Source organism: Onthophagus taurus, chromosome 6 (assembly GCF_036711975.1).
Source record: "Onthophagus taurus isolate NC chromosome 6, IU_Otau_3.0, whole genome shotgun sequence".
Taxonomy (NCBI): Eukaryota; Metazoa; Arthropoda; class Insecta; order Coleoptera; family Scarabaeidae; genus Onthophagus; species Onthophagus taurus.
In genome coordinates, this window is record NC_091971.1 from 18,704,833 (window position 1) to 18,720,767 (window position 15,935).

The following is a 15,935-nucleotide window of genomic DNA, read 5'->3' on the forward strand; positions in this document are numbered from 1 at the left end:
AAAGTGTTGATGTTCGAAGAGCCACTTCAAACTTGCTGGTTAGTAGGTTACTCTTTCAGATGTGTTTCTGTCTTACTATGTATTCTACAGCACATTCCAGATTAAATAGGGTGGGGGCCAGCCGGTCTCGTTATTCCATGTCTTTCGAGATATTAACACGTTGGCTAGCAAAGCCATAGGAAAGTTTGTGATTTAGTGATTCATATGATAGCCAACGTGTTAAACATATCTGTTAGTTGGTTTTGGAGTCGCACCGCCGCGACTGTGTCTTCTAGTGTTGCTTTTATCGTTCTGATTAATTTATGTCGTATCCCTAGTTGAATTTGGTGCAGTTTAATGCCAAGAATTAACACATTTCAGTTTGTCTCTCCTCTTATAGATAAAATTTTTCCAGTCTTCAGGGATGTCCTCTTCCTGCCATACTTTCGTTATCCTGCATGGATTTCTAGATATCTCAGGGTATTTCATATATTCCTGGTGCCTTGTTATTCTTTTGGATCTGGATTATTTAGTACGGCATCCTCTACTATTGGGGGGTTTGTACGTTGTTCCTTTTCGGCGTACAAATTTACAACTTGTCTGATTTCAGCTTTCTCTTGAGGTAAAATTGTTTCCAGATGGATTATCCTTTAAGGATTACTTTCTATTTGTCCCCCAAAGATTTCGTTTTAGACATATTTGTTTTGGGTTTGTATCTCTCTCTCATGCTTTGAAGTCTTTTTCCACGTTTGTAGTGAGGTCGTTCTCATATTTCCTTTTCTTGCTTCTTGAGGATTTCCTTTACATATTTTATCTGCCTATTTCTTTCTTTTGTTCTTCTTGCTATGTATTTCTTCTACTGTGTGTATCTTGGTGCTACCGCCTTTCTGCATTCTTCATCAAACCAAGTTGCTCTCATCTTCCTCTTTTCTTTGTATATTGTCGCCATTACTGCTTTTTCAATTGTTGTTTTAATTGCTTTTCACCGGTGCTCTTTGACATTCTTATATTAATTTTTGCGTTTTTCTGGGTTTTCGTGCAGTGTACGTTTATCATGTGTGTAATTTGCATATCCTTTCATCGGCCGTTTGGAAATCTATTACATTGGTTTTGATTTTTTTTGTCTACTAAAAAGGCGACTCTGAGCTTTTTGTGTGTCTTATTCCCTTTCCTACTTCCCTCGTTTCCTGAATTACTGTGACTATTAATCCATACTTTCTTATTTCCAAGTTCCGAATTAGTGATCCATATTTCTTTGCGTGAGTTGTCTCCGAAAAATCCATCTTGTGTTCCAACGTAGTTGTTATTTCCTGGTTATTCCGGCGTTGGCCGAATACTAAAAACCTATTACTTAGTACTCCACCATTCACAGCAGTTAGTATCTCTTTTAGGTGTTGGACAGTGCAGATAATAATCAAGTTAAACCCCAACAGGACTATTTTCATTGAATATCCCAATACGATATATAAAATTTCTTGTTGCAGTTTCGTCTAGTTTTCTTCTCTTCGCTTGTAATCCATCATCACATTCATTACTAACAGAACTGTCGCTGTTATCACTTTCGATTATTAATTAAAGTATTCTTTTTTTAATGCAAAAAGCCGTTTTGAAAAATCACTTTCAGTTCGTGAGAAATAAATTTTTGAAATGATCGACAATTTTTTCGAATTTTGCAATTTTCGCCGATTAAGTTTTAAAAATTCGTATAAAATCCAGTTCTTGGAATATGAGTATGAAAATTTCCCAAAATGTTAATAAAAGTGTCCTCTTTCCAATAAACAAACAGGTTTTGAAAAATAACTTTTCGTTTTTGAGAAAATGATATTCGAGGTTTTAATAAAATTTTCGATGTTGCAATTTTCATCGATAATTTTCAAAATTCGCTATAAAATTAATTTCTTGAAGGATCCTTGTGGAAATATCACCAATTATTAATTAAAGTATTCTCTTTTTAACGCAACAAAACGTTTTGAAAAATCACTTTTAGTTCATGAGAAATAAATTCTTGTAATGATCGACAATTTTATCAAATTTTGTAATTTTCGCCGATTAAGTTTTAAAAATTCGTATAAAATCCATTTCTTGGAATATGAGTATGAAAATTTCCCAAAATGTTAATAAAACTGTCGTCTTTCCAATGAACCAACCCGTTTTGAAAAATAACTTTTCGTTTTTGAGAAAACAATATTTGAAGTTTTGATAACATTTTCGATGTTGCAATTTTCATCGATAATTTTCAAAATTCACTATAAAATTAATTTCTTTAAGGATCCTTGTGGAAATATCACCAATTATTAATTAAAGTATCCTCTTTTTAATGCAACACGCCGTTTTGAAAAATCCCTTTCAGTTCTTGAGAAAAAAATTTTGGAAATGATCGACAATTTGTTCGAATTTTGCAATTTTCGTCGATTAAGTTTTAATAATTCGTATAAAATCGATTTCTTGGAATATGAGTATGAAAATTTCTCAAAATGTTAATGAAAGAGTCCTCTTTCCAATAAACAAACAGGTTTTGAAAAATAACTCGTTTTTGAGAAAACAATATTTGAAGTTTTAATAACATTTTCGATGTTGCAATTTTCATCGATAATTTTCAAAATTCACTATAAAATTAATTTCTTGGAGGATTCTTGTGGAAATATCACCAATTATTAATTAAAGTATCCTCTTTTTAATGCAACACGCCGTTTTGAAAAATCACTTTCAGTTCTTGAGAAAAAAATTTTTGAAATGATCGACAATTTGTTCGAATTTTGCAATTTTCGTCGATTAATTAATTTTCCCCGTTACTACCAAACCAATGCTATCTGTCAGTTAAGCTATCTATAAGATACAATTTATCTGGTAGATAACAGGGTCGTGCGTACTACCACCTCCATTTATCTCATAGTTAAGAAATCCTTGAGATAACCAAGGAATCTAGGGATTTTTTGGTCTATTATGTTAAATTGACAACTCTATGTGGTCAAAACACCTACTTTAGGTATTTTGACAATATTCTAACCTGTTCTAACCTTAAAATTAAAATTAGAAATGGAGACTGAGAAGAGGCGACGAACCACCAATTTCATCAAAGAGGAATGCGAACATCTTCTTGAATTTGTTATCAAACATAAAAACGTAATAGAAAACAAAATAAGTGATGCAGTTACATGGCAAGGAAAGCAAAAAGTATATATATATATATATATCTCGTATTATTGTATGTTAAAATATGATGGTAAACAATAATGGCACAACTAACATGATGAACGACTGAAGATGCCAATTGTACACTGACTCCTGCAAAATCTGCTATGGATAGCAACATGTTACTTATTGCATAAAACCGAAGAGTCAGCAACAAACGGTTTGAAGGAGGTACAGCATTATTACTAAAATTTTGATGAATTTTACATTAAATAATAGCAATCAACAAATTACTTACATCATGAAAAACTTTTTTCGTGAGACGAAATCTCGTCATAAATTCAACATCTGAATAAATATTTAAATGGTCAACTCTACTCCTTATTATCCTTTCGCTTCTTATAGGAAATAATTCGTTGATTTCTTCAAAAATTTGTTCTCCATCTCCAATGTTGAAGAAATTATTCATGATGATTTTATCTAATGTTAATTATTAATAGTTTTTTATTTAAGTTTATATTACTTTTTTTATTTTAACTGAAATAGTAAAACGCTCGAATTTTATACGTCAGTATAAATTCTATTTGAGGTTAGGTATCCGCAGTTATCCCTTAGATAGCAACTTATCCGACACCCAATCCACGGGTTACAGATATTTCAAAAGTTATCCCTTGGATAGCGGTATCTATAAGATAAATATAGTGGTAGTAACCAATTTTTAAGCTATCCGATAGATAACGCCATCGGAGACTTTAACTATGAGTGGTAGTAGTGGGCCTTCGTTAGTTAAATCAGCATCAAAAAAGTTCATTTTGTATCTTGGATCAAAATAAGTTGTCATATCTTATCAGCTATCTTATTAATGTCATTTTTATTCAAATATCGCAATAATGTGGCGATATTCATATATAAATAAAACTTCTTTCTTCCATTACTTTGTTATAACGGTACTAGTTTCGGATTACAAATCCATCATCAGCCGAATCTATGTAATTAAAAAATGGTACAAAATGGACTTATTAGAATGAATAGAAATTAATAAATTGAACTCACATAAAAACTTCACCATTTTACACGATCCGTTATATAATAACAATTATAAACCGCTCTTTTCATATTTACATAAAGTTAAATTTAAATCTTGTTTATAAAATCTTTTGGAATTCCGGTTTTCATTGTGTTTTGGTTGTCTCATTCTTGAGTAATGCTTGATTAAATTTACGCATAATCAAGTTTAAAATTAGATTGAAGATAACTTTGTTTGTTTTTAGTTTTATAATTTGTGACACTTTTTTTGTATAAAGTTGTAGGCTGATGATGAGTTTATTGCGCGAAACTTGTGCAAAAGAGACTTAACTATTTTGCCTCTTCCAAAATGTTATATTTCGTCAAGAATAACTTGCTATCTGATTACGCAAAAGAATTATTCCTGACTTATCTAATTTCCAATAATACTACTAATATCAATCACATACACCATTAATTTTAAGTTGTTATTGCAAACGTCAAACCATTTCTAATGTATTTTTATGAATTATAAATGCGAGTAATTTAAAAATTTCTTTCGATTAAGATCATCGATGAATTTAAAAACGTTTATTTAACGTTGAATGTATTTACAGCTGACAATGTCAAGGAAGATCGTGACGCGTTTAAATGCATGTTTTGGCACATCTCTTTTAAGTGTTTGGGGGGTAAATTTTAAACAAATTAAGATAAACATTATTTGAATGAGATGTTTCATAAAAAAGAAAAAAAAACAGACTACTGGTATAAACTGGAATCGTTTTTATTAAATTAACATGCGGAACAGGTTGAACAAGTCGTAATGAAAGAACAAAACCGAGAGTAAGCCGATACGGTTTTAGAGACTTATACGGAAACTGCACCTAAGTTAACTAAAGAAAATTGAAATTCTTACGTGGTTTGTGACCTCCGAGTGCAAACGAGCATGTTTTTTTTCTATTTTTCTTTGTCCAAACTAAACAAAGAGTAAATAATCTTTATCTTTTTTGTGCTTTAAATAAATAAGATAAAATTATAATTGTCAACTCAATTTTCCATTAAAATGGGGAGTCTCTCCTTAAACTGCTCTGAGAGACTCTAGTCTGTGTCCGTTTTTAGAACAGTGCCGGAGAATTATTTCTGGATCTCAATGCCAAATATACTGCCAAAAATTTGTGTTAAAGGGCAACGTACTGGGTACTGCAGGTGCACAGGAACACATTACGATTTATTATAAATTAATTAAACGCAGATATGTTTTAATTTAATTTTTATTTGCCTAGCGAAAGTTAATGTCATCTTTAATTTTCAAGAAATAGCGGATGAGAGTGAGAGAAACTTTAAAATTGAGCCCCCCGGTTACACTTTCATCGGAAATATTCGAATAGATTTGTTTAGATTTGAGAGTAGAAAAGAAATAAGCTAATATTAAGAAGAGATTGATATTGCACTTTCTACATTACCGTTTCTTCATATTATTTTCATAATTTGTGGAATTTGAGATGCACTAATTTCAAATATTAAGGGATTTATGGCGAAGACTTAAAACCTGACCTAAATCTTAGAAGCAATAAAAATGTTTCGTTTCAATTTTAGAAATTTCAACCCAATTTAATCCATAACTAAGAAACTAAATTAAACAAGAAAATAAACGAAAAAGTATAACATTGAGTTTAAGAATTATGAAGGCATTTTTTCTCGTATCTTGGACAGTGTACAAGCGCCAAGACTAAATATACACGTTTCCCGGTTCGATTTACCGAACCTAATGGTATCGTTAACATCACTGCCGCTCCTTTGGAATGCAATAAACCAAAGAGGAGGCCTAAAAATAAGAACAAGTGCAGGTACCTATACCCACCATACACAGACTCTCGTCGGTCGAACGACGAAGAATAGTCGAAGGCGGTGTTCTCTAAGGATAAATGTCAACGACCCGTTTAAAATTGAACCATATCAACAACCACGAAATTTCATAATCAACAAGTTAACAAAAAAATTGGTTAAAATGTTATCTTACTCCTAAAAAAAAGGAAAACAACGTAACTTTTAAATTTAAGATAAGATTATTTTCTTTTTTAATACAGTTCGTTTTAGTTGAAGAGGTTAAATGGGGCGATTAAGTTCTCTTGAAAGTTCTCGCGTAGGACGACGTTGTTTATTAGCACTAATTTTTGCTGTGCAAAGAGAGGAAATCCATTTGTTAGTTTGCCAACCGTAAAATGTGTCAAATTATAACCCAAATCTAACTTTAAAAACGATATAATTAAGATGTTAATATCAAAAATTATTATTGAACATTAAGTTAAGTATTTTAAGGACACATATTTATAACCAAATTCAAAGATAAAGATAAGGTACTTTGCAGTGATGACAATATTGATAAAAGAAAACAAAGAAGTAGGTATAGCACTAAAAATACAACTATCTAAGTCGTCACAGCACATGCAAAATGATATAAACAAAAATCAACGTGTGCTATATCTGATATATTTCGATCTTGCTTCCTCGTGACCTTGAGCCATCACTTTTCTAGTTACGGAAGCGTAAAGAAGTGCATGAGGTATCGCATTCCATGATAACTCATGATAGTTGAAAGGAAGTGAGACGGCAATAATCAGATAACTTGAACGTTGACCTCTTCTTATGGCCTTTTGTATGTGTTAGAGAGAGATGGAGCCATTTAGTTATTTTCTTTCTTTTGAGCACCATGTTGTTTGTGACGATAGTGTTTTAGAACCTAAAAGGAAAAGACAAGAACCAACAGTTGAGATATTTATACCATGCTATATTATTAAGTGTCTAAAAAAATATGTTCGTTTAGGAGGGTGTTAGAAAAGACGGAAATAGATGTGAATTTTTTTTCTAAGAAGAAGAACGTTTAAACAAAACTTGTGAATAAGTTTTCCAGATATACGTAATCTGTAAAATATCAAGGAAACAATTTTTGAATTTCGGAATTCTCTCTTGCATAGTAATTCTGAAAATAATTATGGAATACATAACAGTTACATAACTAAACCTGCTAAACAACTGTTTAATTTTGAACGCTGACTAATAAAACAATCACTATTTCATAATCACGATTCCATATACTTTGAGCAGCAAAAGTTAAGCATACTTGAAAGAATGATTCCATTTCTCAGATATTCAGATATCCAAGCTGCCCAAAGGCTAGCGGACTAGTCGTACCGTTACGTGTTGATGAAGACTTGATGCACTAATAACAGAAGGCATAATAGAGACTGATACAAACTTTAAAGAATGATGCAAATTTAATAAGAACTCTGAAGGAGATTTTATGATATCTGGAATTAATGAGAATTGGATGCAGTCTTGGCACAGATCCGACGCAGTCTTGGTGGAGACTTGGTTTGATAAAAATATATTAATATATCTACCAAGTCGTAAGTCATATTAAAGATTCACTTGAAAGCTGCGATACATCTCTAGATACAGTTTTCTTACACACTTTATACGAAGTTGTCTGAATGAAAAGATGATGAGGCTTGATATAGGCATGATGTAAAATAAATTAGACTTTATAGAAAATTAAAATAGATCTTCCAGCTATGAATTATATTAAATATTAATGGACCTTCCAAAGAGTTGATGCACGCTTAAAACGCTTAATATGGACATTATATGCTTTATTATACAAGTTTTGCTTTATTATACAAGTTTTGCTTTATTATACATTCCTAGATGCAGTAACGATGCAGACTTGATTTTGTACAGCGTTGATAGAAACATAGTAAAGGTTTGGAACAAACGCTATGGAGATTTTAGACAGATTTGTCTTGATGAAGAAGAAATGCAAGGAAATTTGATGCAAACTTCAACTTTATGTAGATTTAATGAGAACTATTAAAAGATTTTATACAATCTTGAAGAAGTTTTAATGCACTTTTACGAATCATATTGACGAAAGTTTTTACAGATTTAATTTGATAGAAATAAGGTGAAAACTTGATTCAGAGTTACGTGAACGTCAATATGATAAATATTTGATGCAGGTGTGATATAGTTGAAAACAGAGTTAATGGAGGCTTAGTACAACTATCAAGTAAGAAGCATAATGGAGATCTAATGCAGACGTAAAAAACACGAAATTGTGATCTGGATACAGAAACCATGCAGACTTTATAGGATGATAAAGATTTCAAGCACTTGATGCATCTAGCAAGTCAGAAAGTATAACGAAGATTTAATGTAGAATTCACAGACTGATGATGCTTGTTTAACAAAAATGTATTTTATGCAATGTTGAAGAAGTCTTCATGCAATTATAGACGAACTTTATTAAAATTGAACGATTCAAAAGATCATGACAAGCATGATATAATGAAAATAATTTATTTAATAATAACAATAATAACGTGAGACTTCAAAGACTCCAGTAAAAGCTTGTCACAGCACTCAATCCTTGATTCTATTTCATTTATTATCTATATACTGTAAAGATGCAGTAAAGAATCTCAAACTATTGGACGTCTTTCCTTCATTATTGCATGAAGGTACATAAAAAGAATTGATTGGGGTTGCATCCCAATATATTGAGCTGTCACAATTATATTTGATGTTATATGATAAGACTTTTCCCAGGTTATTGTTAATTGTGTACGAACAAAATACAGTTAAAATCTTTTTGGCAATCTTGTAGATAATATTTATTCTCCTTCTACACATAAGACCAAGACTACTATCCTGCAAATAGTACTAATTTTGATGCCACTTTATTGGCTATATACTCAAAGTAAGTTTGACAAAAGCATCAACAGTGAACCAATTATCGCCAATCCCGTCTATTAAGTTTAATTCCAAAAATTTAGAAAAACTTTTGGGTACTGGCTCTCCTAATTCGGTGTTTGCTAAACCTATTCCAAAGAGGCGTAAGGGGGAAAGTATGCTTTAACAAAAAAAAACACTAAATCTGAGTTTTTTCTTAATTTGAAAAATCGTTTAGTTATGAAATGTTTATATCTTACAAAAATTTACGAATTTATTCTGATAATTGAGCAGATGATTACAAGGAGTGATGATTTTTGTCAGAAACTGTAAAATTTTCTATTTTTCGGGTAGTGACATTACCTTAGTTAGGAATAATCATACTGATAACGTACTTTTGAAATCCATTGATAATCACAATTTAGTATTTTATTATGATGGATCTCCTACTATAATAACTAAGCCTGAAGCTTCTCAATCTTTTCTCTTAAAACATAAATTCGCACCTAATTGAGATGGCAACCGCCCTGGACGGCGAGTTTTCCAGGATTGTTAAAGACAGGAAAAAATGATTAAGGCTTATAAACAATGTCCTATTTTGGGGCTACTATATTGATATTCAGAAAAAATCCGCTTTCGTTAAAAAATTTCTTGTCTAAATGGCGACATGAATTGAAGGACTTTTATAACATGTTGAATAATGACTGCTTACCGAAGGAAGCGTGGGATAACATTATAAAATTTACCTGCGTTAGCAGTTCTCTGATGTACTTATGAAGTACTGAATATAATTAAAGCTGAATTAAGTTAGAAGTGAATAGATGAGAGGGATATTCTTTATTCTCGAATATATGACTTAAGAATTGCACTTAGTTATATCGATGCAGTAACTGATCTGGTTAAGGAGGTTCAAGTTTTATGCAACAATTTTTCTGGTTTTGACTGGGACTTATGTCAGTTTGCAATACAAGGTTTTAAATCCTCTATGTTTGATTTGAATACTAATTGATTTTCACTACAACATGAATCAAAACACTGCAGTAAGTCAATGCTGGGTTACATTTAGTCGTATTCATTAGAAGCCATTTGACATTAATACACGCCATCTTGTCAGCATAATATCTGTACCAATTACTCTTAGATATCCAAGCAGCTCGAAGACAAACGGACTCAAATTTAGTCGTATCGTTGCAAATTTAATAAGGAATATGAAGGAGAGTTTATAATATTTAGAATTAATTAGCTATTGGAAGCAGTCTTGGTATAGATCCGATAGGGATATGATGCAGTTTTAGTGGAGACTTAATTTGATAGAAACAGGACGTGAACTTGATACAGAGATTATGTAGAGAGAGTTGATGCAGCCATGATAAAAATTGAAATTAGGTTTGATAGATACTTAATATATCTATCAACTCATAAATCATATTACAGGTTTAATGTAGACTCCAAAGCTGTGATACATTCCTAGATGCAGTTTTAGTGTAAACTTTATACGAAATTGTTTGCTTGAAAACATGATCGACGCTTGATATAGGCATAATGAAGAAATAAGAGGCTAAAGTCATGAATTGTATGACAAAATTATATTGTATACAAAAACAACTTTACAAGTTTTACCAAATGAGCAAAGAACTGAACATGCTGGTCTCTACTGATAAAACCAAATGCATGGTGATAGCAAAGGAGCCAATGAAGTGCAAATTGGTCGTTGAAAACAATCTCATCAAGGAGGTCATTGCTGGGCGTACAAATGTCCAGCTACAATGATCTTGTTAAAGATCTAAGATTACAACCCAATAAGGCAAGAACAATATCAGGCGCCTTAAGAGACATTGTTTGGTCTAACAAATACGTAAGAATCGACAGCAAAGTTAGAATATATGAGACGTGATAGGAGACAAACAAAACAAGAGTCTACTAAGAACAGCTAAGATGAAAACATGAAGATCCATATTGGGAATAATAATAATGGATACAGGATATTATCAGATAGGACAGACAACAGAAAAGGGCGTGGCATGATCATGTAAACAGAATGCCAAATAGCAGATTGCCCAAGGCTGTCTTGATATACAACCCCCCAAGCACCAGAACACATGGCAGACCACCAAAAAGATGGCGGGACAGTTGGCAATCTACGTCCCAGGACATAAGACGGAGGCAAAACCAGACAAACTAAACAGACCATATATATGACCTATACAGAACAAGAAGAAGAAGTTCGCTCTCCAAGAAATTACACAAAAATAAAAATACATTATCAATTTCCTAAATAGATGATCTAGCCCAGTTCGCAATAATATTATTATAATGGCGGAATTTTATAGAAGTAGTGGTATCACCTTTTACTTTAATTAAAAAATGTATTGTTACCAGAAAAATTATTAACTGTAATACCTTTAATATCAAACTAATGTCATCTCTCGTATTGTGCCTGTAATATTTATTAAACCATATCTCCGGGTATCGCACACAGTTTTTAATAATTATTATTCCGAAATATTAATATGGATCGGTGGCTAAAAACGGGTAGTTTAGTTGACTTCAACAAAATACTGGACAAGCAGTCAATTGTCCAATCTTTATCGTCACACCCGATTTCGGAACAAAAAAGGCCGATAATACAAAAAAAAATGATGAAACTGGTGAAAAGAAAAAGGCGAAAATATGACAGCGACTATTTTTCAAAGGGGTTTTTATTTACTGGGGAAGAATCAGCCGCTATGTGTAATTTGCAATCATGTGTTTGCTAACAGCAACTTAAAAACCATCACTTCTTCGTCGACACCTTGAAACCAAACATCCGAATTACCAAACCTGTCGAGTATTTTAGAAGACAATTGGCTAACTATAGAAAGAGTAGCGTATCTTTTTTTCTGCCAGCTTCAAAGGAAGATAGTAAAATGGCGCTTGAGGCATCATTTCGAGTAAGCTATAGAATTGCAAAATCTGGACAGGCACATACAATTGCTGAAAATTTAATTGGACCATGTGCAAAACATATTGCAAAGTGTATACTTGCAGAAAAGGCATCAAAAAAATTTGACCTAGTTTCTTAATCAAATAATAGATACTGTTTTATTTGTGTAGAATTGATGATATGGCAAGTAATGTAAAGAATGAGCTTTTGAAAAGAATTATTTTGCAATCCAGCTTGACGAGTCGACCGATGTAACAAACGCTGCAATATTACTTGTGTATGTTAGATACACTTTTGAGAGTTCCATTCAGGAAGATGTGCTTTTTGCAAAACCTTTAAAAACTTATACAACTAGAGAAGCAATATGTGATATGGTTAATAGTTATTTTGAGAAAAAATGTAATAAAGTGGTCTTATTATGTGGGTGTATGCACAGATGGTGCAAAATCAATGACAGGAGAATGTTCTGGTTTTGTGGCACGGGTAAAGAATTTCAACGAAAGAATTGAATGAACACATTGCTATATGCATAGACAAGAATTGGCATGTAAACATTGTAAACTTTATAAAATCGCGATCTAGTAATTCCCGTCTATTTCATGCGCTTTGTGAAGACTTTGGAAGCCTTTAAAAATTTCTTTATTACTTCACACGGAAGTTAGATGACTTTCCCGTGGCGAAGCTTTGACATGCTTATTTGAGTTAAAATCTGAAGTTCAAGCATTTCTTACTGACCATCCATTTCATTTATCTTCTTGTCTATCTAACAATCTTTGGCTGCAAAAGCTTGCATATTTAGCTGATATATTTTGTAAATTATATGAATTAAATTTATCACTGCAAGGCGCAGGTGTCACCATCATCACGTGTGCATGATAGAATTGAATCCATGCTAAAAAGTTTATCTTTTGAATCCAACATCTCAGCAGCTTTTTAACCGAAAATTAAGTTAAACTTGATGAAAACATTAAAACAAATATATGTGAACATCTCAAATATCTTCAATTAACTTTTGACAAATACTTCTCTAATAGACGCACTATATCTCTAACAAATAATTGGATATGTAGTCCTTTCCAAAAAGATCTAAATTTGGAGACCTAAACTTATTGAGTTTTCCTGTGATAGCTCCTTAAAAGCGATTTTTAAAGGCCACTCTTTAATAGAGTTTTGGCTCAGTATTGGAAATGAATACGTATTTTGTCAGAAAATGCTATCAAAGTTTTATTACCTTTTTGCACAACATATCTATGTGAGAAAGGATTTTCCACATTTACTTACTTGAAAGATAAATACAGAAACAGATTAAATGCAGAACCTGATTTAAGACTGAAACTGTCAGACATTGAACCTAACTTTGAATTTCTGTGTTATATCAAATAGGCGCAAGTATCTCATTAAGAGCGTTGTGTCAATTTTGTGTTTTGATTTTCTTGTATCTATTATTTTAGTCTTTATTAATGTAAAGTTTGTGTTTAGATTTTTTATGATTATGTTTTTATTTTTTGGTATGAATTAAGAGTGTTGTATCGATTATCTTGTCTGATTACACAAGGGGTTCGTCAATTTTTTTGATTTATAAGGGGTTCGGAAGTTGAAAAAGGTTGGGAAATAATGATCTAGCCAATTCACAATCATCCCATTAAACAAGGTGTTGTAACAGTTTTCAAGCACCAAGGAGGCATAAAGATTAAACTTGTTGGTATAAATCTAGTAATATTAATATACATATCATGAAAATCCTTTAATATCTTCTTGTTAAATAACGTGTTGTATCAACAACTCGTTTTTTATTGCATGTGAAATTCTATCGTATAAAAAAATTTTCTTTTAAGTAAAAGTTCAACCTCGTATAAGAAAAAAAACTTTCATATTGGCCGTGAAACTAAATAGGTTGTGGTCGTTGTTTAGATTTGCAACTTTAATGGTAAATCGTAGTTGGTTTAAATAATAATGTTTATTTTAAACCGTTCGTTTATACACTAAATAACTTTCTAAGAAAATAAAAATAAAACGAACCTCTTTTCAATTTAAATAGTAAATCGTTTATGGCGATCTATTCCACGTTTGCAACATTCTTCTTCGTAATTTTTTTTCTTCCTCCGCCTTAATTTATTCTACGGTAGCCTTTAAAACTGTAAAACGGTATTCGTACGACGCTTTAGAATTTTTAATCGAATCTGTTTTAAATATACGAACATTAATTCTTCCTGCACACGATTTCAAAGAATGTTTTTTTTTAATGGTGCCACTGTTACTACTTACTTCCACCCACACTATAAAAACCATACTCCTAACAAATCAAGGCCATAGATTCATTTCCATAACCCACTATTTTTCGATTAATTCGCGCGCGTGACCGTAACCCGTAACCATTTATGGCTTCGTACTCATTTTCATAATAATAACTTGGAAAGAAATTTAATCAATTATCGTAATTATTGTTTATCGAAGTTTTCAAAACAACAGATTGAAAGAAAATTTAAATATCAAAGTGGATAATGATGATTTGGTGACCGGTTTAAAGCGTGATGGTTTAAGATGCCGCGTTTAGACTCAGTGCAAGCTCTATTTATAAATTTTGTATGAGCTTGCCAAAAAACTATCACGCCTTATTTATTGAGGGCGCAATCTACAAAGGAATCATTTACAGGTTTTCTAAACGAAGAGTTTTCCAGAAAAACATTTTGTATTAGTCTAATCTGTACAAGTTTTTTTTTAAATATTACGATGTATTTTTTATCTCCACCATTCCATTTTCAATCCAACCGAACTATCGATCGTAAAAGGGGAAGAAGGAGCTAACTAAACCGGATATTGTAATTTACGACCCCTCTAAAAACCACCCTTAAACTCTCCCTCGTCCAGAAAGGTGTTGGCAGGACATCACATAACTATGATTGATTACCTCCTTATTTAAAAATGCATCAACTTTTAGTGCTTTTTATGATTAATTTTTAATATTGTTGTCATTTTTGATAAATTAATTCTGTCACTGTCTATTTTTTTTTTACAGAAGTCTCTCTTGTAATAAAGTCATAATGAAAATGATGGAATGGATGTGGATGAAACTGGACAGGAAGGAATCTCGGGTCGGCTGAAGACGTCTTCATCTTCATGTGAAACACGGGATACTCCGGATAGGGACGGATCTTGGAAAAAAATGGCAACGACGGCGCGAAGAAGAGATCCTGACGAGGATATTGCGGCAATCGCTAAACAAATTTCCGATCAAGCGGAGGCGATTTATCAAAATTGGAAATCGAGGGGTTTGGCTCCCGCAGAATTAATTTCTTGTCATGCTGCAGGAGATACCACAAAATTAGGGTTAATAAAGATAAAAGAGATTATTGTAAGATTTTATTTTCATATTTCTTTTAGATCAATGTTAAAACCTCAACCATCAGCAAAACCTTCAATAGAAATTTTAGCTCAAGCACCAACGATGGATAACAATCGTTTAGAGAAGCTAGTAAAAAATTTCGTAGTCGAAGACAAAGCTCGATTAGCGGCGAGGAACAAACCGATGCCTTCCAGTATTAAATTCGCCCTACAAAAGTTCGAAAAGAATTCGACGCAATCAGACTCCTCCTCAACGGCTGTGATCAAGAGAACTCCACTGAAAGTTAACAACTTTACAACTCCTACTGTTGTTTCTACTACAACGACCCCAACAATTCAGGTAAGACTTTTTATTTTGACTTCTATAACCTTCCATGTCATATTTAAAACGCTTTCAATAAAAAAAAATAAAAAAAGAAATGAGATTATCTTTAGAAATGGGTCGTGAGGTTGTTTTAAAAATTAGGTCGACATGCAAATCGGTAATCTTCTTCGATTTTGAAGGTTTTCTCCGTTGTCCTAATTACACGATCTATTGCACCCGTTAACGATGATGGATACATGTCGATACGGAATGTGGGTTGGGTTGGGTTCGTCTTTCGAGACCCTTAATTGGATGTGAGGCCTTTGAAGAGCTGTTAATAACGAAAAATGAACACTTTTCAATCCAAAAATAACACAATTATTTTTATTACATAACTTTATTAAAAAAATTAATTAAGTTATTTAAATTTAAGATGAAATTGGGTCGATGTTGAATTATCTAAAATGATTTTAAGTTAGCTGAAACATGAAAATCGCGTTTCTTCAAATAAATTGTAGCAAT

At 32.1% G+C, this 15,935-nt stretch overlaps 1 protein-coding gene across 2 annotated transcripts in view; it reads left to right on the plus strand.

Annotated features, from left to right (window-relative positions):
• LOC111416952 (serine/threonine-protein phosphatase 2A regulatory subunit B'' subunit alpha-like) overlaps window positions 1–15,935 on the plus strand; it is a 52,916-nt gene that overhangs the window by 18,884 nt on the left and 18,097 nt on the right. For both annotated transcript variants that reach the window (XM_023049084.2, XM_023049090.2), the window contains exons 2-3: window positions 14,784–15,094; window positions 15,149–15,449. In XM_023049084.2, coding sequence (XP_022904852.2) covers window positions 14,823–15,094; window positions 15,149–15,449 — 573 coding nt within the window. In that variant the 5' untranslated portion in view covers window positions 14,784–14,822. The remainder of the gene's footprint in view (window positions 1–14,783; window positions 15,095–15,148; window positions 15,450–15,935) is intronic.